The following is a 22509-nucleotide window of genomic DNA, read 5'->3' as shown; positions in this document are numbered from 1 at the left end:
TGCACGGATACCGCAATCCCGAGAACGGACGAAGGAAGAGCTAGACTGAAAACACCGATGAAAGAGTTAGCTGATTATCGGGCTTGATGGTGATTTAGTATCACATATGGTCAAGGTCAATCAGATGATACAGGAAATCATCTGGAATGGTTATCTTATGCCGGATTTTGAGAAGGTGCCGGCTTTGATGAACACTCTTCCACCTGAATGGCAAGTAGTGTTAGATCGGCTATGGGAGGTCAACGTGGTCCCGGGTTATAGGGGGCTAGTGGAAGCTTTTGTAAGAGAATACTATAGGATTAAGTTGGCCAAAACTTCAACCCTTAGATTGAGCGTCACATGGTGCAGAGCGAATGCGCCTTAGTGGCGACATAAGAGCTCTTGAAAAGTTTTTCCATGGTTGGCAAATGTGCCTTCGGTTTTCTCATATGTTTTGACTGATAGATTAGAAGGGACTTTCCCTAATTATTTCTTTGATTAATTATGTAATGTTTATTACCTGATTGTTGTTGATGTAGCAACCGATATGTTAGTTGTATCATGTGAAAGCGTTGTTCAACCAACGTCTTCTCTCTCTCTCTCCCTTTTATACCCCTTCTTTCCACGGGCCCTATTCCCGTGGGCCGGGCTTTCTGGGCCCAACTTTGGCGGATGGGCCTTAAGCCCAAATCAAATAAAGCCTTCAGTTTCCTTTTTAGGTATTTATATTTCAATTTATACAGAGTTCTGGCTTCTGGATGTTCCTTTCATCATTTCTTAGTCGTTAATGATGTTGCACGTTTGATACATGTCCAACTGTATTTTCTTTCTCAGAATTGTGGGGCGAGAGAATGCGGTAAGCTTCAGTTATCCGGTACTTAGCCAGCATATATAGTGATGGAAAGAACTGAAGTTAATCTCCTTCACTTATTGCCATGCTGTACGGGTTGCTGCTATTCAATCTTGCTGAAAAACAGCCATTGCATGGAAGGAGCGACGCGTCGTGACTCTCCTTTTTGCTTTGAGGTAAATCTCTGAGATTGAGCGGTTATTATGCGTGCTGTGCAGAGTGTATAAATTGAAGGCTGCGGAAATGGCGATATGCAGTTTCTATTTGATTCGAGAAATGACGTGACGCCTTGCCAACAAAAATTCGTGAGAGAACATTCGCCGGTGAGAGTTGTTTGCTGAAAGATGTTTGCTGTTCTACAGGTTTGGATCCACTGCGGAAAACATCACCAGTTTTCCATGCGGCTAGGACTAAATTGTGATTTTCATGAATGTCCTTACTCAAGGTTGTGAAGTCGGTGTCCATCAATTTTTGTCGGCCACAAATTGTAATGGGCTCACACTAATAATGGACCTTACATTATGTGGTTCCTTGGTGACTTCGATGGAAAAGTTGAGATGTTTAGTTAGAATACAAGTTTGACTTCTCATTTATTTCTGCACTCAATATTCCATGTCATCCGCGTGGTTCATTATAATAGCATGTTTGATCTTTGATTGAGGTGGTGAATTGCTTATTGATTTGGTGATCTACTTAGTTTAGTAATGAAGCTGACTCACTTAGAGCACTTTGATATTAATCAAATCCAGTAGTGTAAGGTGGTTGTCCGAAATCCTACCATAAGAGTGTGAAGCATAAACTGAAAATTGAGGCACGATCCCAATAGGTATGGACGCGTCGAAGCATTGATATCGTAAATTTGATGAATAACTCCACTAGAATATGAGTTCATACGTTTAATTAATGGATCGGATGCTTTTGGTTGCTCTTTGATGCGTATAACAATTGAATAAGAAATATAAGGCAAAGGACTGTCTAAGAAGGAAAGATATAATACAAGCCCAAACTCAAAAAAGCAAGCATATGGGACCAGCAAAATAGCACAAGTTACTGTTTAAGATAATTTGGTGATGGTAGCTTTCTCAAAGAAAGATATGCCTCATTACACAATATGGCGGGGACCTAAAAACTAGCGTATGAGCCAAAACTGAAGCGAGTTTCATGTGCCATTGCATCTGAGGAGGTTCCAATTTGAAAACTTATCTAAAAACCAAAATGATGTAGAAAATTTCAAATAATTATCGATGCAAAGGGCGTTTTTATTCAATATGCTAGAAGCTCTTCTTGGAGGATTGCCTCTTAAAGGGATATATTTTGCAAGGGATTGATCGCTCTCCTTGTAAATATTTTCGTTAATCAATCATTATTATGGTAATTTGCCCTTAAACATACATAGTGATTAAGGAATTTTTGTTATTTGATCTTTAGTTATTGATGCCTTTTACCCTTTCTAATAAATTTGTATTTATTTTTAAAATATCTTATTTAGTTATATGAAGGTGGCTATATTTATTTAATTTTGAAAATTTCTCATCATTCAATATGATTATCGATATTTATTATTTTGATTATTGGTATTTCAGTCTTTTACATTAATTAAAGGTAAAAAAGAGGCTTTAAAAAAGAATGAGATAAAATTATACTTTTGCCCCTTAAAATTCACAAGCATTGTGCATGCTAATAAGAATATAATGAAGAGTTAATTGCTTGAACAAAATAAAAGTTCAGAGGTTATTGTATAACAATTGAAAAATTGGAGGCAAACTTGTGTTACCTAAAATTCAGAGAAGTTGTGCATAATATACCCTTGTATAGTGGAAGGGGTCGAACCATCTTTAGAACGGGGGAAAAGGGAAAGAAAGGCTAGTCCTATATCACGGCATATCGCCTGAGGTGTTCTTGGAATAATGGTACAAAATCGCCGCTTGTGTTGTTACCGAAAGACAGTGTATTACTAACTTGCCATAGTAATTGCTGTGGCTATCTGGTCATACATCTTTCTTGTTGCATATGGAGCATCCACGTAGAATTTTCTGACTTGTCATGGAATAAAAGAAATTGTACTCGCCAAGAAATCAATGAAACATATTAATTTCTTGGGTCTTTCGAAAAGGATGAACAAGGTTGGCTTTCTAAGTTATTTCCAAAAACATCCGGGGTGAGTTCTGGCATGGTTAATTTAAGGTTAAGTTCTAAAAGTTGTGTTTTGCACTTCTGGATTTTCAAATCGTTCTAACAACCTGTCCATCCAACGTATTCGTCCTCTAAAAGAAACTTGTGGCTACTAGGTAGGTTCTCTCCTTTGATCGTTTCTGTCTTTTTTCTTCTTCATGGGACCACGGCAGCTTCCTGTGAAATACAGAAGTGTTCATCTTCATGCCGGCCAAGTAATCAGCAAGAATTTTTCGTTTCCGTAAACAGCTCCAAGCTTGGACCAAGAAAAGTAGTAGGCTAGACTTGAATAGATGTTCCTGATGCACTGAAAAGTCCTTGATGACCTTGACTTAAACATCTGTGCGTTTTTCTTTTCATTGAACTCAAAAAGAAGGCACGACGTCCATATCCTTTGTAAGGATAAGGATTGAGGGAGTGGACGCTGTGCTGAGTTAAATTGGTCTCACATGTGGACTCTAGTGGAATCCACCAGAACTGAGGACTGAGTTGCGTTGATTCATATTAATTCAGTGCATCCAAGTATGGCTTTAGTAAGTCGGCATCATGCTCTTGCACTTTGCAGACTTGCAGGGAAGAAAGGATAGCCCGTAAGAATGTCTTATTATCAATAATGCCCAATGGTGAAATCTTCTTTCACTAGAACATAAAATGCATAATTGTTCTTGGTACTACTCTCAATGCTTTGGGATGAACTGTTATAGGATGGCAATTAGGTTCAATTCATTCTTTTTCCGAGCTGCAGCTCCAAATGTCAGGGACATGTCGAACTGTTCTGACTTCCGATCAAAGTGGTAAAGCAATTGAGCAAGTGGAAGTTCAATATCGGCAAGACCAAATAATATGCTGGGATACATCCTTTGACCTGCTCCATATGGAATGTATAGTTAGTCCCCTTATAGATAACTGAAGAGTTTTCAAATCTCTCTGATATAAAGCATTCGGCATCATTCCTTGATCAAAGTCTCTTTCGAGTACCCCCACCTTGATGATGACTATAGTTTATGGCCGTATCTAATATACGGAGACTGCTCATATGTCCCTTAACTCTCTCGTGATGAGGGGAATAGGAGGATGCAATCGTGGAGTTTCTTTAATGACTAGTCTCAAATTAGTGTAATTGCTGGATGTCTTGCTCGTCGATCCTCTCTTTTCCTCAAAGAACTTGCCGATTTTCAGATTCAATTCTCTCCATTACTCTCGGGTTCTTCACTATTTTGGCCATCGCCTATTCAAGGGTCATGGCTGATGTAATATGAGGACTTTGACTCGATCTAAAAGTGGGAAAAGAAGAAGAAGAAGAAGAAGACGTCGATAGATAAAAGAAAGAAAGAGGAAAGTACAGCTTTGTCCAGTGAACGGAGAAAAGAAAGGGTTTTTTGGCGTACACGCCACGGAAATCTGTCAAGTCAAATTAACTTTATTTTGTACACCCGTAATATTCAAGTCCTGTGTTCATCTAATTAGAGTAATTACAGGAGTTAGGTCATGAATTCGAAATCATGTGATCTTTCAACCATGGGATCCAATATACGTGTTGAAAAAGCAATGGGATTACATGGAAATGATAGATTAGAACGTTGTGAAACATGGCATTTGACTGAAGTCTTTTTTCAGTCTTGGGACGTAATGAATATTCTTATCATTTAAAGTAACGGTTTAGTTAGAGCGAAATTATCAATTAGGTCTTTTGAAAAGGAGGAATAAGGTTGGTTTTCTAAGTTATTTCAAAAACATATGGGGTGAGTTTTGGCATGGTCTATTTAAGGTTGAGTTCAAAATGTCATGTTTGGCACTTCTTGATTTTCAATTTGTTCCAACAATTTGTCCATCCAACGTATTCGTCCTCTAAGAGACTTGTGGCTATTGGGTTGGTTCTCTCATTTTGATTTTTTCTGTCTTTTTTTCTTCTTCATGGTCCGACAGCAGATTCCTGGAAATGCGTAAGTCTTCATCTTCATGCCAGCCAAATAAATCACCACGATTTTTCGCATCCGTAAACAGCTCTTAGCGGGACCGAAAAAAGTGGGAGGCCAGACTTGGAATTTATGTTCTTGACAAGCTGAAAAGTCTTCGATGACCTTGACTTATATGACCAGAAAATTCACTTTAAAGTCCTAAATTTATTGCATTTTTATTAATTCAATCCTAAATCTTTTTAATTATATCAATGAAATCATAAACTTTTTTTTTTTATGTTTTGCCAATTGAATCCATTAAATAGTACAGTCAATGCTAACGTAGACAATTTTTAATAATATTTTAATTTTTTTTTAATTTAAATTTTTTTCTTTTAATTTTAATTTTTCTTTTCTTTTCTTAGCACATTCCCTATTCTTCAGCCAATCCATTTTGTAACTGCTTCTATCATGGCTTTATCCGCTGATAATAACTCCCTTAGCTCCCTTAGCTAGGCCTTTGGTCTCCAACCGCCTTCCTTTCGTGCATCATTTTGGTTCCTTTCTTAATGTTTTCGAAAGCTTTACTTCCGAAGTTTACCGCCAAAATTATTCCAAAACTCACATCATTATGGTTGGACACGTGGCTCCTTCATCGTCGACCATCTAACTTCCTTCAGTACACCCATCGGCAGCCAATAATACCAATATTCATAGGGCATATATGTAATTCCATTTAGCCCTCAAGTGACCTTTTTACTTATGTGACCAGCACGTGACAGCATGGTTAATTTTAAGTGTTAATGGTGGTCTTTCTCGGTCGACACGTTTCTCATCTGATCTATGTTCTTACTTCCTACTATTACGATGGTCAGCCTAAACGGTGCCAACTATAGAACATGCCATTTGCTTTATTGCAAAGAAATAGATGGTCAATAGAGAGTAATGAGGCTAAGATAACTACACGATGAAAAATGGAAGTTAGCTTAATAGGCAACGTGTAGTTTTATTAGGTAATGGTTGGATGGCAATGCCGATCACCATGTGGTGTATGAAACTTCGGCAAAAGCACTATTGAAGAAACTTGAAGTGTTGTAGGAGAGGATATCGGCAAATGACAAGGTTTATTTAATCAAGAAGGCTATTGCTTTGAAATATCAAGAGGGAACTCCAATGGCGGATCAATTGAAAGAGTTGCAAAGCTCGATAAATGATGAGCTACAAGCATCGTTCTTCCTTAATTTGCTTCCATATGGGATATCGGTGACACCTCTCATCCCATAAGCATCTAGTGGAAAAGTGAAGTTGGATGCAGCGAAATCTAGGTTTCTTGAGTATGAGACTCGGAAGAAAAGCGTGGACTCCTCTCAACCACAACTTGTTGTCTCAGAGCATAGAGGAAGGAGTAAATCTCGAGATTCCAGACAACCGTGATAGGTTCAAGGGAAGATCCAAGACACTAAAATGCATAAATTGTTAAATATTGTTTCATCCAACGCAGCCATTAAAAATTGTACGTGGCGGTTTATATGAACAATGGGAGGCAAAGAGAACTAACGTTGATGCATCATGGCTTTAGCGAAGCCAAAACGGTGTCGTTTCAGTTGGCCATGTTTAATCAGCAAAACGATGTAGCTCCCCAATACAGCTCTCCTTCGGAAAATGCAACCCTAGACCTTTGGGGTTGCACATATCTTATCAAAGTCAAAAGGGAAGAAGAAAATATTAAAAACTAATCTGAAAAGCAGCAGATTTGCTTTTATGGTCCACTTAGTGACAAGAAAGATTCTAAAGAAGACAACGGGCACTGATGGCGGTCCAAGACTACAATTAAGTAATAACAATAATCATTCCTTGACAGGTTTTTCCTATTTCCACTGAACTCACGTATAATAATAGCTGTGTGGAAATGACTCAAACTAGCCGATGTGTAGGTTTTGTGGGATCATGGTATAGCGAAGCTGAAGTCAATCTGTTGACAGTTCAATTAAAATAGTTGGTTAACTTTTCAATGAAAATAGAAAGATTTCTTTTTGTGATCGTATCATATGAAACTTGAGTAAAGTAGGAAGTGAATCCGAATCTTATGGAATCATTTAGGAGCAAAATGATTTCCAAACATCTATTTCATGTATCGTTTTATATATTGTCCCATTTACAAGAGCGCAATGTGCTGTTTGTGTAAGAAGCTTTGTTGGTTCGTGATCAAATTATGCAAAACATGTTCATGACCATCTCTTTTTCTCAATGAATGATTATGGTGGTAAAAAGGCAAGCATTGCTTTTTCCCAAAGTATGTGCCTTTTAAAAAATGGCTTCTCAAAGACACAGAAAAGCTTCTTCAAATAGAAGCATTACATATTTCCATGTTTTCTGATACAGCGGTCACATGGTGCTACATCAATGTTACATGGCTGCAAAAAAAAAAAATTAGGAAACATTAGTTAAATTAAGGGAGGAAATCACAATCAACATTACATGAAAAAACGAGAGTAATGCCACAGCGGTTCCATATGCACAAAAATCGAAACCTTAAGCCTCATCTTCTCAAAGACACAGAAAAGCTTCTTCGAAAGAGTGAGCACCTAACATAGCATAAGTAATTGATTTTCTTTTCTCCATATGAAGGGGTTTATGTTATCCTTTTTGGAATACAAGGATCGAAATGACAAGTAGCCTATGGCCAAATCTACAGTACTTTGACTCAGTTTACTTTTGGAATATTTTTGTATCAATTGCACACCTTGAGTGGTTAACCTAATCTTGTGCATGGTTTTGTAGTTTGAAATTTATAGTTAGCAAGACAGTAACGATAAGAGTCTGTGTGCCATTTATGTATTTGAGTTCTCAAACTGTTATTTCGTTCATTTAAGAACTAAAACTTGCATTAAAAAGCATACGAGGGATTCGGTTTGCTCCATCAATTTCTAATGGATAGAAACCATATCTAGCTTATTTAATTCCTATAGACATAATAACAAATTACGTGAAAATATGTCTATATCACGAATTCCTATTGACACCTAAATTTTGATTAAAATAGAATTAGTTCGCATAAAAAATTAGGGATCAGCTTGACCCCAATAAAAATATTTTTATCCATTAATATTTATTTTCTTTTTTTCTTTCACATTTTTTTACTTAATAATAATAATAATAATAATAACAACAACAATAAATAAAAACAAAAAAAAAAAAGAGAAAATGCAACAACCGGCGGGGCTAGGCCTTTGCGCCCAGCCCCCTTTCCTTCCTCATCTCCCTCCCCCGCCCAGGGGCCTCGGCTTTTCTTCTTGTCTCCTTCCTCCTTCTTGTCTTCTTCCTCATCCTCTGCAACCAACACAGGACCAATGTTGGCCGAAGGAGACGTTTCTCGGGCGCCATTGATGCTCGCCTTCAATGCTGAGTGTGCTCCGGTGGAGAAGCGGGATGGGACACCGGTTCGGTCAGAGAGTCCCATCGCGAGCCAAGGGTCAATGGCTGAGACTCTCCGTCGACCGAACCCCCTTGCCTATAAATAGGCCGGTGCGACCTCCGTCGACGGCAAAGCAAGCGAACTCGAGAGAACTTCCCTAGAGAGACTTCGGGGGAGGAGCGAAGAGTAAGTGTTGGAAGATATGCGAAGATCTTCGGAGATTCGATACTAATTGATCCGATTTTGATTTTATAGAATCAATCTAAAAATTAGATTGATTTAGATTGATCTCGTATGATATTACTATGAGTATGCACCTTGTAGTATAATTATTAAAGTGATGTACATTGACAATAGACTAAATATACACAAAAAAGAAATTCTCCCCAAATCTATTCTTTGGTCTTTTCTCTTCCTCATCCGTACCTTGCTTCGTCCCTTGCTTCGACTTCGACACGGTATTAGAGCTATGGCTCTAAGCTCCAACTTCCGCACCAGATTGCTTTCATTTGAACCTACAAGACAGATCTACGTCTTGTTACGAGAGAATCGATTATTGTGAGAAGGGAGAAGAAGCGGAGAGGATTTACTTACCATGAACCCGGAAAACCTACCTCCTATCAAAGACCTTGGAATTCATTCCACAGGCGATGTCACACCGACGGTGGAGACACAAGACCACAACATCGAGATGATACTGCGAGATACCACGACACAGCAACAAACGCAGATTCAATGGCGGATGTTCTTGGCTCGGCGAATGTGGGGCAGCCCATTCCGGCCAACCTTACCAATGGGTACCCTATCCATGGTACGTCAAGCAAGGCCCGAATCCATCATTGCCGGGTAATGAGTTACCGAGCAAGATGTTCAGATCGATGGGAGTCTACCAACCGCAAGCGGGCAAACTCGGCCACCGAAACAGAACCAAGCCCGGAGTGCGAAGAAGCGGGATCGGGAACAAACCTTCACCCGGTCTCTTCAATGCGGGGCATGGATCCAGATTCGATGGGTTGGGTACGAGGACGAATCCCTACCGAACCCAAATTTTCCACCCGGTTCTTTCCGTATCGATTGCGGCTATCATCGGCCAACCAGAACCAGGGGACCCCTTGCATGTGTCTACCGCCGATGGTCTAGAAGTGCGACTTATCAGTCTGCAACTAACCGGGCTGGAAAACTACAGCAAGTGGTCACAAGACTTCCGAAGGGCTCTCGCAACAAAAGGATATGGACGGTTTCCTTGACGGAACCGTACCTATCATGTCGGATGAAAGGCTGGCAAGGCACTAGAGAAAGTGCAACCGCCTGATCTGCACCTGGATAGGCAACTATGTCTCCCCAAACGTTGCGGCAGGCCTCCCACCGACGGAAGATTCAAAAACCATGTGGGACAACATCAAAGAGATGTATGGAAAGTTAGATTGAGCAACAAAAAAAAAAATTGTCTCACGCGAACTCACGGATCTCAAACAAGGAAACATGTTAATCACGGTGTACAACAAACTCTCATCGCTCTGGAACAAGCTCGAGGCCGCGAGTAAAAGCTTGAGGGACCCCGAAACACTCGGGTAGTACGGATCGATGAAGGAGAGGGAGAAATCCACTCGATTTCTCTTGATTTTGAATGAAACTTACCTAACGTTTAGATCGTAGATTCGCGATGGATCCCGTGCCGCCCCCGGCCGGATCTTCCCGGTTGGCCGTCCAAGAGGAGAGCTAGCGACTCACGACTCCGGAGCAAACACGAGGAGGCAACGCCGTAGCCCTCACCCTCCACGGAGAACGCCGCGGGATAGAATTGGGGGCAAAAACCCTAGCTCGGGAGAATCGCGAGGGGCTAGGGTTCAAAATGGCTTAAAGGACCCTTAAAAGGGATGGAAGCTACGGCGGGATCGATTAGGCGATCCAATGGCTCAAATCTCTCGAGGAGATCGACAACTCGATTTTCCCCGAAGATCTAACAGTCCACAAAGAGCTTATCTATCCATTGGATCGGACGGTGGAGATAATTCGGCAAACAAGGCATCCGACAGCCAGATTTTTCCATAAGAAATTTCAGCCAAAATTCAAAGGGAAAGGTAAATTGTACTGTGAACACCGCAAACGTTCGCATCATACCATAGATAATTGCTGGAAATTACATGGAAAACCAGGAGAAAAAGAAAAAAAGAAAGAATACTCTACGCAGCTTACGGGTGACCGAACCTCTTTTGGGACAAGTAGTGACCGACCTATTACTTATGGGCAATATCAACAATTGATGCAGGCATTGCAGAAAGTAGACATTGGAAATAAAGGGGGAAGCTTCTCAGGTATATCCCACTACCTGATAAACTCAATTTCAAAAATGGCATGGATAATTGACTCAGGAGCAAGTGATCATATCATTTGTGATATGAGTTTTTTTTCAAAAATGAATAGGAAATTGGAGACACCTATTTCTGTGGAACTTCCAAATGGAAATATTACTCATGTCACATTGACAGGGACTGTTCAATTAAGCCCCAAATTGTCCTGCAAAATGTCCTTTATGTCCCACAATTCCAGTTCAACCTCATTTCCGTGTCCAAAGTCTACAAAGAAAACTCTTGTCAAATACTCTTTGATGCTGACACGTTTTTCAGGCCCTTTCGACTAGGAAACCTGATGGGCTTGGGTAATATTTCTAAAGGTTTATATTTCTGGACTAGCACTTCAAGTCATCATGATTCAATTCCTTTCAATAAAATGTCATGTGTAACGCCATTGCCAATGATAAAGATTTTCTTTTGCATTCACGAATGGGACATGGTGCCTTCTTCCCATACCCTAACTGTCATGTTTGCCCTCTAGCAAAACAGTCTCGTGCAGCTTTCCCTTCCAATGCAAAACGTTCCAATGATGTCCTTTCCTTAATTCACGTGGATGTTTGGGGGCCATATCACACAGCACATCGTGACGGTTCACGATATTTTCTCACAATCGTTGATGATCACTCTTGAGCTACATGGGTATTCTTGATGCAATCAAAGGCACAAGTTCCATCTCATTTGAAGACATTCATTATCTTGACTAAAAATCAGTTTGGGAAATCAATCCAGCGAACGGACTGACAATGGGAAGGAGTTTTTTAGTCATGAATGCAAATCAATCTTCTTGGTTCATGGCATTCTACATGAAAGCTCCTGCGTTTATACTCCACAACAGAATGGAGTAGTGGAACGTAAGCATCGTCACTTGCTAAAAGTCGCACGCGCCTTAAAGTTTCAGGGATCCATACCAGCAACATATTGGGAGATTGTGTCCTTACTACAGCCTACCTCATCAATCGTATGCCTACTCGGATATTAGCTGGTAAGTCACCTTTTGAGTTACTTTATGGAAAAAAAAAAAAAACCAGCAGTAGATCATCTACGAGTTTTCGATTGTTTATGTTATGCTACAACTATGGGACCTCGAGATAAAATGGGTCCATGTGCAAGGAGGGGTATCTTTATGGGTTACCCTAACCTACATAAGGGGTATTACATTTTGGATCCATCGACGGGGGAATTTTTCGTGAGCAGGGATGTCATATTTCACGAAACTATTTTTCCATTCCAGGAGACCACATGGGATTTGAATATCTCAAACAGCTCACATCAATCCCCAATTGAGGACAATCTATCTCCTAAATATTTTCTCGCTGCATCACCGGGGCAAGTCATCCCACCATCATTTGATCGAGTCACCACAGACAGAGACATTGGAAAGCATACCCACCGCTCCATCCAATATTGAGAATGATTCTGATAATCATGCAGAAAATAATGCTGCAGAAATATCTCCTCCACCACCAGTGGACCATCCACGACGTTCGAAGAGAGCCACGAGACCACCAACGTGGACTAAAGATTATGTATGTGCCTCGCTTAATGGACCAGGTATTAACTATTCGACATCTTCTTATGTTTCCTTTGAAAGACTTTCGTCGGAACATAAATGTTGCATTAGTCGTATATCTGATGAAAAAGAACCGTCTAGTTATGATGAGGCATCCAAAGACCCACGGTGGCAAAAGGTGATGGCAGCAAAATTACAGGCTTTGGCCGATAATCAAACATGGGAGATAATTAATCTTCCTAGGGATAGGAAATCCATAGGATGCAAGTGGGTCTACAAAATAAAATATATAGCTGATGGATCCATTGAACGATACAAAGCTCGATTGGTGGAGAAAGGGTATACACAACGAGAAGGTGTCGACTATAACGAAACTTTTTCTCCAGTTGCCAAAGATGTCACTGTTCGATCATTCTTATCCGTTGCAACAATCCATGATTGGTCGTTACACTAAATGGACGTTCGTAATGCCTCTTTTCATGGTGATCTAGATGAAGAAATTTACATGGACATTCCTCAAGGCTTACGGAGACAGGGGGAGGATAAAGTATGTCGTCTCCGTAAATCCCTTTATGGGCTAAAACAGGCTTCCAGATAATGGTATGCTAAATTTGTCAATGCTCTCACCAGTGCAAACTTCAAACAATCAAAGTATGATTATGCTTTGTTTACATGGACCAAAGGTACGTCATCTATCTACCTGATGATTTATGTAGATGACATTCTTATCATGGGAAACGATGAAGCTGCAGTAGAGAGCCTTAAAAAATATTTGCATACCACTTTTCATATAAAGGATCTGGGTGCACCAAAATATTTTCTTGGGATTGAGATCGCACGATCTCACAAAGGAATTTCTCTCAGTCAAAGGAAGTTTGTATTGGAGATTATATCGAGGCCGGTTTATCGGGGTGCGGGCCAGCTATCATTCCAATCGAATAGAACGCCGGGCTAACTACAAGAAATCGTGCTAGGGAACATCTTGGGATGATCCTATACTACGGGATCCGATGAGTTACCAAAAGCTCATTGGAAAGCTTATATACCTAACTATAACCAGGCCTGATATATCATATGCGGTGCAGAATCTGAGTCAATTCATGCACAAACCAAAAGAATCTCACATGAATGCCGCTTTGAAGGTCGTCAAGTATTTGAAGGGATGTCCAGGACTCGAAATACTTTTATCTAGAAAATCCAATGTGGAAATGACAGCATATTACGATGCGGACTATGCGATGTGTCCTATGAGTCGAAGATCCATAATTGGCTTATGTATTAAGCTTGGAGATTCTCTTATCTCATGGAAAACCAAGAAGCAAGCAACAGTTTCTCTATCGTCAGTTGAGGCAGAGTATTGGGCCATGGCAAAAACCACGTGTGAAGTTGTGTGGATACGAGGTTTGCTCAGTGACCTTGGAGTACGATTGAAAGGTCCAACAAGGTTATACTGCGACAACAAATCGGCCCTGAAGCTTGCAATGAATCCTGTAATGCATGAGAGAACCAAGCACATAGAAGTGGATTGTCATTTCACTCGGGAGAAGATTCAAGAAGGAACAATTGAGACAAGAAGGATTGGAACTGCTGAACAGCCTGCAGATGTGTTTACCAAAGCCTTGTGTCAAAGACATCATGCATATCTATTAAGCAAGCTAGGTGTCTTGGACATTTACAAGCCACCAGCTTGAGGGGGAGTGTTGGAAGATATGCAGAAGATCTTCGGATATTCGGATACTAATTGATCCGATTTTGATTTTATAGAATCAATCTAAAAAGTAGATTGATTTAGATTGATATGTATGATATTACATTGCCTTATGAGTATGCACCTTGTAGTATAATTATTCAAGTGATGTACATTGACAATAGACTAAATATACATAAAAAGAGAAATTCTCCCCAAATCTGTTCTTTGGTCTTTTTCTCTTCCTCGTCCGTACCTTGCTTCGTCCCTTGCTTCGAATTCGATAGTAAGCGAGAAAGAGAGCGGTCGCGAGCTCAAACGAGCTCGAATGACTCGACCTTACCCCTCTCAAGCAGCGTCCTCCGGGCGTTCGATAGAAATCCCAAGTGAGCACAAGAACCGCGATTGGATCTCTAGTGACCGGTGTCGACGAGTGACGTGATCGGCAACGATGGCCGGCCGCGCGAGGCCGAGGCGATGTCGGTCGAGGCTGAGCTCGAGACCAAGACAAGCTCGGCTGCCTCGCCGCCACGATCGTCGGAAACAAAAGCATGAGAAAGCTGGGTTTGCAAAGGGACGCCTTGGTCGGGTGGGTCGGGCATGGGTCGTCGTTCGGGTAGGGTTTTGTCGGAATCGGGTTGCGGCTGCAAAATTGAGTTGGATGTGGGTCGTCGTTCGGGTAGGGTTCCATCCGAGCCGGGTCTGCACGCGTGGGCTGGTTTATCCTTGGGCCAAACCCTTCTCTAATGGAAAATGAGCTAATTTGATTTGGGCCGGGTTTGTTTTTCAAAAAAGAAAGGAAGAAGGATACCGAGCCAAGCCCGTACTTGCATGCCCGTCTCGGGCCACGGGTGGATGAACTGGCCGATCTCAACCGAGGGATCCGACCGGGTTGCTTTATTATAATATTGTAATTAAAAATAATGTTTTAATTAAAAATAAAAATACTTTATTTTTCTAAAAATAGAAAAAAAAAACCAAAAATATTCTATGTTTTCCCAAAAATCCGAAAAAGCCAAAAAATAATTTATATTTTCAAAAAGGATAAAAAAATCAAAAATATTTTTATGTTAAAAAAATTTAATATTCCCCACGAATGCATGAAAAATCCCTCAAAAATCCAAAAAAATTAGGGTGTAAACAAGATTAGGTACAAAAGGGCATTAATGATTAACTAGTGTAATCAAGTCCCCGATCCTAATTTTTCTAGTTGCGCAGGGCCAATATTTCTCTCAATATTTTTGGGTTTCCAATTGACCCACCTCAAATTGATTAGTAGCGACTCCCTTTAAAATTAACTTATAGGTCAAAAATAAAACCATTAAGTCGTGAATTAGTGGGCTTGGGAGAGTTTAGGTTAAGCTTAATAAACCTAATCAAACTATTAGCCTTCACCGGCACCTGCACATATTGAGCGCCAAAGAAAAGGAGGTTGCAACAATTCCCCATGCGTAAAAGAGAAACTTAATTTGTTAGTTATCTATATTTACTTTACTAATCAGGTCATCGAAACATTTAGAGTTCACATCTGATATCATTCACTAAATCATGTCTTTGGTTTTATTGTCACAAAACATGGATGACCCCAGAATTAATCATTTCGATAAGTCTCGCAACTCTAAATTTTACAAGTATTCTTCCGTATAAAGGCAATTATGGAGTTAAAGATCCTCAAATATCTTGATATAAGTATATAAAACAATTTAAAATTTACTTCGAAAAGGTATTTGCATGAATTGATATCTATAGAAGTGCTATACAAAAATTTTAAAAAATAAATAAATAAGAAAGACTAAGCGATGTGCAATATCAAATTTTTAGAGAAATAATAATAAAAAATGAGAACATTTTTTAATGTTAAATATCAGTATTCTCTTATTTCTTTCATTTTTGGATAAAAAATTTCATTTCTACACAAGAAGGCTATTACAAGTTTTCATTATTTCAGTGCAATTGGGTTTTCGTTTGGAAACAGCCCTCAACACGTGACCAAAGGCTTTTTCAATACTATTTTCATGTTCAAATGAAAATAAAACAAAAACAGGAAATTTTCTCTAAACGAGGGCAACCTTTTTTCTTTTTTTTTTACCCTTTAGGCTTTTGGTTTTTCCTCTTTCTTTCTGTAGTCCCTTTTTTCGTGGACCCCACACGTCTTTCACACCCCACCCAACACTGGCACGCACTTGTATTCTTATCGGTCAATTCCACTCCCACTTCCTTACAACGAGATAATGTTAATTCCAAGCCGTGACATTGAGCACACATACAAGAAGAAGAAGAAAGAAAGACCATATCCAAAATGGCAGAAGCAGTGCTTTTCAACCTCGCCACCGAGATACTGAAACTCGCTGGTTCCAATACCTTTCAGAGATCCAACTTGTACGAGGCGCAAGGGATGAGCTCGACAGTCTTAAGGACACTGTCAAGACCATCCGAGCTGTACTTTTGGATGCTGAGAAGCAGCAATGGCACAACCACCAGGTCAAGCTCTGGCTCGAGAGACTCAGGGACGTGCTGTACGACGTATATGAATTGCTCGACGATGTCGCAACCGAAGATCTGAGGCAGAAGGTCATGCCCGGCAACAAGATGTCGAAAGTGGTACGCGTTTTCTTCTCTAAATCGAATCAGCTTGTACACCGCCTCAAAGTGGCTAATGAGATTCAGAAACTTAGGAAGAGACTGAATCGGATTGCAAATGATAAGAAGTTCCATTTAGAGCAGCATCTGAGTGAGGAAACAATGGCCATTGTGAGAGGAAAGAAACTTGAAATTTCCACACCTGACGAACAAATAATTGGTAGGAAAAGGACAAAGAAAAGATCAAACAACTTTTGTTTAATTCCTTCTGTAGCGATACGGTGTCATTTGTTTCCATCGTTGGTAAAGGAGGTCTTGGAAAACCGCACTTGCACGACTAGTGTACAACGACGGGGAGGTGGAAAAACATTTCGATCTTAAGATGTGGGTGTGTGTATCTGATGTCTTTGATGTGAATTTGATTATCAAAGAAATTCTTAAATCAGCGAATTGTCAAGATCACGAGAATAAGCCCTTAGACCAATTGCAGAGACTTCTTCGTGAGACTCTAGGCAAGGAGAAATATTTGCTTGTTTTGGATGACATGTGGAATGAAGATCGGCTCAAATGGTTGGCGCTTGGAGATTGGCTAAAGGGTGGAAAATGGGGAAGCAAGATACTTGTAACCACTCGCAGTCACACGGTTGCAAAGGTCACAAATGAAAACTCAGCTATCTATGATCTAGAAGGCCTAACTACAGACAAGTCTTGGGATCTATTTAGGGAAGTGGCGTTTGGAGAAAGGCAAGCATCGGTAGACCAGAGATTGGAGGAGATGGGAAGAGATATAGTTAGAAAATGCGCCGGGGTTCCCCTTGCCATTAGAACTATAGGAAGCCTTCTGTACGGCAGAAAGGAAGATCAGTGGAACCGTTATAGAGTGAAGGAGCTTCCAGAAATACCAGAAATTGATGCGGTTGATAATGGAATTATGCAAGTCCTCAAGTTTAGTTACGATCATCTCCCATCATGCTTGAAACATTGTTTTGCATATTGCTCATTGTTTCCAAAAGATCATATCTACAAGAAGGAGACGATGATGCCTCTTTGGGTGGCACAAGGCTTTATCGAGTCATGCAATGGGAGGACAACCTTGAAGAGGTCGCCGACAATTACTTGTCAGAACTAATATGTAGGTCATTCCTTGATGCTGTAAGAAAAGACGACAATGGCGAGGTCTTGTTGTTCAAGATGCATGATCTCATGCACGATCTTGCCCAAAAAGTTGCTGGAGTTGAATGCAAGATTGTTAATTTTAAAGGAGATAATGATGGAAGAATTCGACATGTATCGCTTATTTCAAAGATTTTCTCTGAAGAGAAATTGTTGTCCTTGCTCAAAACATCCAAATTGCGAACGTTTCTCTATTTGAAAGGTGAATCCTCTATACTCAACTCTCCCAAATTTTTCTCCAAGTGTAGACACTGTCGAGCGTTGGGCTTGTGTAAAATGGATATTCCTCTCCCTCCTTCCTCCTTTGGAAAGTTGAAGCAATTAAGGCTTCTTTATATTTTCACAAACCAATCTGTTGAGATTTTGCCGGATTCAATCACGGATTTAGTGAACTTGCAATTCCTTAAACTCTTTAGATGTGAGAACCTTAAAATATTTCCGAGAGATTTGAGGAAATTGGTCAATCTTAGGCACCTCTCCATTCAAATGTGTTTCTCACTAAGCCACCTACCACCCCTAAGTGAACTCCCTTCCCTAAGGACATTGAGTCTCACAGGCTTGCATGCCCTGAAGTTTATTCAACAGACAAGTGACCTCGAGCAATCTAATAATAGACGCCCCTTCTTCCCATCTCTTGAGAGTTTAGTCCTCTTCAACTGCAAGGGCCTGATAGGATGGTGGGAAAAAAGGCAAGTAATGGAAGCATATCAAAAGGATCAGTCAGACAATCCACAGTCATCCTTCCCAAAACTTCGATTCGTGGAAATAAAGCGGTGTCCTGACTTGAATTTCGAGCCACCGTTCACCCAGGTGGAATGCTTGAAGATAGATAGCACGAAAATGTTGGAAAAACAATTGTTGACTAATTCAAAATGCCTATCAGAACCAGCAATGGGATCCACATTCATCCGTTTCTCTAAACTAAAGCATCTAGATCTTTCTGATAGGGATCTGGTGTCATCGATACTTGAGACTCTACTTCTATTGGCCAGTAATCTTGAGTCCATGAGACTTCATGGTTGGAACCAATGGGGTCTCTCCGGTGCCATGGAGGACCTTTCCTTGCTCCCCATTCGGAGATGTGAAGGACTCGCTTTATTGTGCCAAGAAGACAACCAAGGCATCGAATGGCAATTCCTTACGAAACTTCGTGTTCTTAAAATCTCATGCATTGATTGGGTGGCATTGCCCGAGTGGATTCGACATGTCACGACTCTACAATCTCTTGAGATTTCAGAATGTAAGAAACTGAGGAGTTTGCCGGAATGGATTGGAAATTTCTCTTTGCTCAAAAAGCTTGTATTATTTAATTGTCCAAGATTAGAGCGTTTACCATCTGAGGTACGCAACCTCACATGCTTGAAGGAACTGAGAATCATTAATTGTCCCAATCTAGAAGAGAGTTGCCTAACAGATGTGCACGTTCCGGTCTTTATTCCGGAGGGGATATGAATCGGAACGATCAGCATAGTAGAGGTACGAGAAAAGACTTAATATCACCTATTAATAGTGTTCCTTTTTCAACCATATTACCTTCTTTATTGTTTAACTAATTTATCTTCTCTTCAGTGTATATTGGCAGTGCAAATATTTATCAAAAAAGAAAGCGTCCCTCCCTCTCCAGTCATCACCACCTTCCTCGTTATGTCGCACGTCTAGAACAAAGACCACATTTGCCTCCTCGTCTTGCTGGTACAACCTCCTCACTCAACTTTTCACTATGAATGTATATTTTTGTTGGAGATGAGTTTGGATTATGGATCGATGTTATGGAGACATTTGGATTATGATTTGAGTGTTATGGAGACATTACAATGTCAATGCATGATATGTGCATCTTCTTTATAGCTGATTGATTGAGAGAAGAGAAGTGAAGAGAACAATGACATCCATTGCGAGGTTCTGTTTGACTTTAGAACTATGAGGTTCATAAAAAATGGAAGAAGAAAGTCATACCTTATGAGCTAGCCCTGCTGAGAAAATTACAATGCTGTCTAATAATGGATGATTCTTTAGGGGATCAGGCAGCTAGTACAAAAGTTTTGCAATTTATTAAAACAAAACTGTTAGGACAGAGTTGAACAATGATAGATGACAGGAGGATTCAATGTTGTCTTAGCCCTTGACTTCTCCGCAATTACAGAAATCTAAATGTAGAGGAATCTTTGGTTTGTAAACCTCTCTTTGTCATCACTTTTAAGTGAGTTTCTGGACTTCTCAGGTAAACATAACTATTTTTTAACGAGCTAGGTCCATATGATCTAGTAAGCATATAGAAATCTCAATGTTCATATGAGTGAAACAGACAACTTGGTGAATCTTGGACAACCTTGATTGATGCCAAGGCTTGCAATAGTTTTATAAATCATTTAAAATTGGACCCTTTGAAACTAAGGTACTGAGCTTTGTGAGCAGCTAATTTAACAATCATGTGCCTTTGGACATGAGAAGCTGAATTGCGAAAAGATGTGGTTCTGATGTTACTGATTAGAGGAAAAACCCTTCTTGCTTTCTTTCTGGAGTCCATGCGTTGAAAAGTCGTGTTAGGATGGGGACTTGCCTTTGCATTGTTTCATAGGGCGGGGCCATCCTCTTGAGCATTACTCGAGATGTTGCGATGCATTAGAAAACTGAACTAGAGCTGCTGTAAAAGTGTGGTGGAGGCCTAGGCTTCTGGTAAGTGCTCAAACAGACGAGAGCCCAGTCTCATCACATGCTTTGAGTACTCGAGCATTTCTCTGCCAGAGATATTGCGATGCATTAGAAAACTGAACTGGAGCTGGATTCCTAGAGAATACAACAAAGGGTGTTGATATTTTGTATCAACTTAGGTGCAAAAGTTTGCTACTGCTACCACTAGAACGCAAATAAAGTCAACCATCGAGGAACAACCTTTTTTTTCCACCCAAAAAGAACAAAACGACCACCTCCGATGTTCCTATCGGTGAAAATGATCGGTCATTGAGGATCATCTTACTGATTCGTATCATTGATTGAGACTAGATGCAAGATTATATGCTATGACTGGTAGTGAAATTCGGGTGAGAAACTTTGTACAGATTCAGCGGTAGCAATTGCCTTCGCTGGCTGAACGAAGTAACCGGGCACTTTCATTTCATGAGTGTTCAACATCTAGTGAATAACTCAAGTTTCGTACGCTTGCTAGTTTGGCCCTTGATTTGTTCAAGAAGATAGAAAAGGCCATCAAGTATCATACACTGAAAACCATTTACTCTGCAATTGTATGAATTACTGTAATTTTTTTGCAAACTCTCTTTTATCAATTCACTTTGTGAACTTTCTCTTGAGTTTTCCCTTTTCGAAAGGTGAAAAACACGCAACGGAAAGTGATGAAGCAAAATATGCTGTTCCTCTAGTCAGCAGCGACTGAATTATGAAGTCCCTTTGGCAAAAAAAAAAAAAAAAAAAAAAAAAAGGAAATTATGAAGTCCCGTGTTGCTGTTTTTTATGACCCTCTTTGTAAATTTTTTTTTTTTTGGCATCCGTCTCCTACTCGAAGGACTTGCGTGATCCGTTGATCGCCTCCTCCAAGAGGCTCTCAGGGACCCCATGGTTGTGCAATATTTTGCAACTATGTCGTCATGGCTGGGGCTCACAAATGTTTGGTTAACCATCACATCACGTGTCAGACAATTGGATAAAATAGATTTCAGCGATCACGTGACATGTCTGAATCATGTGCATTGTCGTTTTATATGAACAAACATGATTAATTAAACTATAGGATATGTAAAGAGCTCATAAATATTTGCTTATTTATCAAAACATTATATTTAATATAAAAGCATGATGAAATATGAAAAATAGATCAATTAGTTATTTAAATATATCTATTGAAAATCGTAGGTAATAAACTAATTTCTTAACAAGAGAAAATCCAAATTTATTTCATTTTTTTCTCACTCGAGATTTGGTTTTTTCACTTACATGCAAAAATGTGATTGATGCATTGGAAGAGCTTGCGAATCAATAATTAATAATATGGCGACTATTTGAAATTAGAAACAATGCAAAAACTGGAAATCCAAAATTAAGAAAGTTTATGCAACATGCATTCCTATTCTTCCGCACACAGAGGTTCCTCTCGAGAAAAATACTAAAAACAAAATAACTCAACTAGCATTTCAATTAGCGTACTCTCATGAACAGCCTTATATTGGATATTATGACATCAAAACAACCGCAAAAATTAAACTGAAATACAAACTTCCATTTTATTTTCGTCTGTGTTGATGTCTTAAATAAATAGTTTTGTTAAACTTGTATACTTTTTTTTTTCAAAATTCCAACTAAATTATAGAGCAAAACTATATATAAATCCAGGCAAAAGCACAAGAGTTCAACTACGTTTAGTGTTTAAGCCTCGTTCGTTCGCGATTCAAGAAGAGCCGTCGCACTCGCAGGGGCATCATCGGCTTCCATCTCAATTAGCCAGTCAGTTCTCTTTCGCTCTGAGAGAACGCGAGAGACGCTGGGACGAGAAGCTTCTCGAGTCGTCGACCTTCGTCACTGAATCTCTCGCAATTCCCTATGTTTCTTACCGCAAGGATTATTTGAAGACGGCAATTCCTTCGCAGCTCATCTCGGAGAGAGGCTCCAATCTCGTCGTCATCAACCTGGTACTCTTCCCACCTGTCGCTATTTTGTTTTGAATACTTCCATCCTCTTAACAAAACCCCTGCTCGACCTTTTATAGATTCTGCGAGTGCGAACATTGGAGTGGGTCTCGCTCAGCAGGACGCGCCTTTCGTCGTCCCTCATTGCATCGCCCGCTACACCAGCCAGCTCCCCAAGCGAAACGTGCAAGATCAGGGCCCACGATGTTGATGACTTCCTCTCTTTGTTTGGTTTTTCGGTGTGTTTGGGTTTT

At 40.1% G+C, this 22509-nt stretch overlaps 1 protein-coding gene across 1 annotated transcript; it reads left to right on the top strand.

Annotated features, from left to right (window-relative positions):
• Positions 1-9049: 9049 nt before the first annotated feature.
• On the top strand, positions 9050-21032 carry LOC120288396. Its single transcript, XM_039302352.1, has 6 exons — positions 9050-9331; positions 12115-12219; positions 13264-13668; positions 16236-16466; positions 16936-19094; positions 19188-21032. The coding sequence occupies exons 1-5, from the start codon at positions 9050-9052 to the stop codon at positions 17572-17574; spliced, it is 1662 nt and encodes a 553-aa protein (XP_039158286.1). The 3' UTR covers positions 17575-19094; positions 19188-21032.
• The last annotated feature ends 1477 nt before the right edge of the window (positions 21033-22509 follow it).

This window comes from Eucalyptus grandis, chromosome 9, assembly GCF_016545825.1.
Source record: "Eucalyptus grandis isolate ANBG69807.140 chromosome 9, ASM1654582v1, whole genome shotgun sequence".
Lineage (NCBI taxonomy): Eukaryota > Viridiplantae > Streptophyta > Magnoliopsida > Myrtales > Myrtaceae > Eucalyptus > Eucalyptus grandis.
Note: the sequence above shows the minus strand (reverse complement) of the source record. Positions and strands in the feature narration are given on the sequence as shown.

Coding starts and splice junctions, on each gene's coding strand:
- LOC120288396 (XM_039302352.1), top strand. CDS start 9,050: ATGGCGGATGTTCTTGGCTCGGCGAATGTGGGGCAGCCCATTCCGGCC. Junction 12,220..13,263: donor TGCCTCGCTTAATGGACCAG/GTATTAACTATT, acceptor TATGCGGTGCAG/AATCTGAGTCAATTCATGCA. Junction 13,669..16,235: donor TGAAGCTTGCAATGAATCCT/GTAATGCATGAG, acceptor TACCTTTCAGAG/ATCCAACTTGTACGAGGCGC.